General features: G+C 36.1%; 1 protein-coding gene across 2 annotated transcripts in view; it reads right to left on the bottom strand.

The window, feature by feature from the left end:
- Positions 1-476: 476 nt before the first annotated feature.
- Positions 477-4,048, bottom strand: part of DNAJC5B (DnaJ heat shock protein family (Hsp40) member C5 beta) — an 82,510-nt gene continuing 78,938 nt past the window's right edge. The window contains exon 6 of one of the 2 annotated variants that reach the window (XM_007448472.1): positions 477-810. In XM_007448472.1, the coding sequence (XP_007448534.1) occupies positions 716-810 (95 nt within the window). In that variant the 3' untranslated portion in view covers positions 477-715. The remainder of the gene's footprint in view (positions 811-4,048) is intronic. The other variant, XM_007448471.1, reaches the window with a different exon arrangement.

Genomic DNA, 4,048 nt, shown 5'->3' with positions numbered 1-4,048 from the left:
TTGGGCCCAGAATGACTTTCTGGATCATTTATAACATTTAACCAGGCTGAAGTTTTGTTTTTGTTTTTGTTTTTATGCCAAAATCTACAAGTACACACAAAACTTCTTCCTTCCTGGCTTTATTTGTCAGTTTTCAGTAGGTGACAATTTGTAACCTTTCAAAAATATACTTTAAAATAATACGATTTGTCTTTACCTAATAATTTCTTCCTGTCTTTGAAATATTTCTGTAGCCATATTGAATATGACAGGAAAAATCTCCACACACACAAAAAATTCCTCCTAAATTCTCATGTATGTTTTGCTGATGATATTTAAAGGCAGATATGAATACTACATTTAGTTAAATAGATGAAAAGTGGCTTCGGTTTTGAAATACTACTTTAGTCTATAAGGAACGAGGTCTGGCTCACATAAAGGGCAGGCTCATAAGCCTGTCCAATGCCACTGTCTTACCTCATGCAAGGAGCATAAAACAACTCTTCAGGTCTTTATTCATTAAAATGGAATGTGTGTTTCCATTAGGAGTTCTACTCAAAGAGTGAATCTGCATACTGAGAAAATTATGTAGCAATCATCTTTCCTTAACCTAAAAGTAAAATACAAATGTGGAAAAGTTCACAGCATTTCATGTCCCCTACCATCCCCCATCAAGACCACCTGGAGACATGACTGAACCAAGAGGAGGTACTGTGGACCCTCAGTGGGCTCAATATTAAGAGTCTGTACAATAACTTCGAGGTCCTTCTCTGATTAGCTGTGTTTTCTCATTTGCGTTTGTAGGCTGGAGGACAACTGGAAAGTCCATATCTAAAAATAAACAAAGAAAACCAGTAAACACCCTCTTATGTTACATTTCATTTAATGGGGCAAGTGGTAGATATTTTTGTTGAAATGATGATTAGCAAATCAGTTCAATTCCTAAGATACTAAGGATCCTACCCTTTAAAGGACTTCAAAAGGGAGGATACACTGTCTTTATTCTTCATTTAAGTTCTATTAGTGACAGAATTATAAAACCAAAGCACTAAGCCCAGATTTCACTTTTTTTTTTTTTTGTCGGTACGCGGGCCTCTCACCGCTGCGGCCCCTCCCATCGCGGGGCACAGGCTCCGGACGCGCAGGCCCAGCGGCCATGGCCCACGGACCCAGCCGCTCCACGGCACGTGGGATCCTCCCGGACCGGGGCACAAACCCGCGTCCCCTGCGTCGGCAGGCGGACCCTCAACCACTGCGCCACCAGGGAAGCCCCAGATTTCACTTTGAGGCAATTTCTGAAGCTGATAAACTTGAGCTTTAGTTTTCACCATTTTGTGGGGATGAGGACAGGGCTGCCCCCCATGTCATATAGACTACAGTGTATATCTATATGAAAAATACCTCTAGAATCGTGCAGTGGACAATTGCATATATGGCTCTGGTTGGCAGAGAGGTCAAAACCCAGAGTTTGCTTAGGTGAAGAGTCTAATAGGAAACTCTCCACGTAAAGCTAGTACCCCAAATGGTTATGTGCTATCTAAATCAGCATACCCTTAAATCTGCAAGGAAATTTGCTAGTGTTGAGTTTTGATGAGGAAGTGAAGAGCTCCCTTAAAAATGTCTGTTAGCAAGCTAATGAGCACACAATTTGGCAGGTCAAATTTACAATACCTGTGTGTTCTGAGAAACCTCAGGCTGATAATTTAGTTTAAAATGGTCCAGTGCAAAAGCACAGAGCAGAAGTGAATGGCCCCAGCCTTCAACTCAGGCCTCAAAGAATCCCCCACAAATTGCAAGAAACATAAACTCATAGTAAAAAACAGAGAGATGGGAGAGATAGGGAGAAATGGAGAGAGAGGGAGAGAGATGGGGGGAGGGGGAACATTACACATAGGAACAATGCACACTGAGCCAGAGCCAGTAGAAACAACGGAAAGCCAGTCAGACCCAGAAAGACTTCAAATCCTGCACTTACCAGACACAGAATAAGAAAGAATTAGATTTGTTTTTCAAATGATCAAATGGATTTTGAAATTAATAATAATAAAAAATCTCTTTTAGACATTAACACATCTGAAATTTTTAAAACTTAATGAATGGGGTTTAACAGCTAAAGAGAGAATTAATGGAATAGAAGACAGATTTGAGGAGATTAATCAGAATGTGACACAGGGAAACAAAGATATAAAATAGGAAAGAGGCTAAAGGGCATAAAGAATAGAGTGATATTCTGACTTATATTTAATAAGACTTTCGTAAAGAAATGAAAAGAAAAGAAGAGTAGAGGTAATATTTGATGATTTAATGGCTGAGAATGTCCTGGAATTGATAAAAGACACCAATCCACAGATTCAAGAACCAACTAGGATAAATTAAAGAGAAATTCATATTTAAACATCTTAGTGATATTGAAGAACACTAAGGATAACGGTTTTTAAAGCAATCTCACTTTCCAATAGCAGATACAGAAACCAGAAAACTATGAAATTATGTTTACAATATACTATAAGAAGATATCAACCTAAATTTGTTGATAAACCCTCTTATTGCTACATTTATTTTTTTAAGCATGATTTACAGGTATTTTCAGACAATAAAAACAGAAGTTGTGCCACCAGCAGACCTAATTTAAAAGTTATAATTCAGACAGAAAGAAGTGTTATCATGTGGAAAAATTTGTGCTGTACATAGAAATGATTAGTAGATATGTAAGTAAAACTAAACAATTATTTATTATATAAAGAATAATAATTTATGAGACTTAAAATTAAGGTAAAATTATGACAATAGTATGTAAATCAGAAAGGAGATGATCAGGATTAAAGAGTTATAAAGTTCTTGTATTGCTCAGGAGAGGGTAAAGATAAGAATTAACTTTCAACTTTGGTAACTTAAGTATGCTTGATAAATTTTTAAGGCAGCCCTAAAAAAATAGAACAGAGAATATAATTTCCAAACTGGAGGAGAGAAAGAAATGGAATGTGAGAAAAAAAATTCTCTCAGTACAGAAGAAAGAAAAAAAGGAAAGAAAATAGAAACAGAAAAAATATGCCAACTTAAAGTGATAACTATAATAATAAAATATTAACAGAAAGCATGTATATAGTACTTATTATGTATCTAGCACTGTTCTCAGTGCTTTATGTATATTAACTCAATAACAGCACTAGAAGGTAGGGTAATTATGATAGCTATTTTACAGATAAACTGAGGGACAGAATGTTTTAAGTAACTAGCCTGCATTACACAGGTAGTAAGGAATAGAGCTAGTGCTAAAACCTGGGCAGTATTTCTCAAAATCTGTTTTCTTAAAGACTGTGCTATACTGTCTCTCACAAAGAGTAAGTTCATAGAAAAAAACATGTATCATTAGTTATAAAAAACACAAACGGACTCTATTTAAAAGAAAAAACATGGCCAGACTAAATAAATCCCCCCAGCAATATGCTGTTTACAAAGGACACATCAAGAAACATAAGGACAAAAAAACATTGAGAATAAAAGGATGGAAACATATTTACTGCACAAACAGTAATGAAAAGAAAGCTAATATAACTGTATTTTAAAAACAAAGTATGAGACAAAAAGCATTGCTAGAGCTAGAGGGTAACTACATAATAATAAAATATTCAATTAACCAAGTAGCCATAAAAATTCTAAACATATATGCTAATAACATAGCCTCAAAATATAGGAAGCAAAAATTGACAGAACTTTATAGAGAAATAGAAAAATCCATCAGCACAGCGGAAGAATTGAATGCTTCTCTCAGTAACTGACAGATAAAGCAAGCAAAAAAATCTTTTAAGGATATAGAGGATTTGAAAGTGTAATGTTGTGAACTGAATCGTGTCCCTGCCCTCCACCCCATTCATATGTTGAAGTTCTAATCCCCAGTCCGTCAGAATGTGACCATATTTGGAGAGGAGGTCTTTAAAGAGGTAATTATGTTAAAATGAGGTCCTCAGAGTGGGCCTTAGTCCAGTATGACTTGTGTACTTAGGGCACAGTCATACATAGAGGGAAGGCCTTGTGAAGACACAAGATGAAAATGACCATCTACATGCCA

The sequence above is a fragment of the Lipotes vexillifer genome, unplaced genomic scaffold (assembly GCF_000442215.2).
Source record: "Lipotes vexillifer unplaced genomic scaffold, Lipotes_vexillifer_v1.1 scaffold815, whole genome shotgun sequence".
NCBI classification, from domain to species: domain Eukaryota; kingdom Metazoa; phylum Chordata; class Mammalia; order Artiodactyla; family Lipotidae; genus Lipotes; species Lipotes vexillifer.
This window is presented reverse-complemented; position numbering and strand designations above follow the sequence as displayed.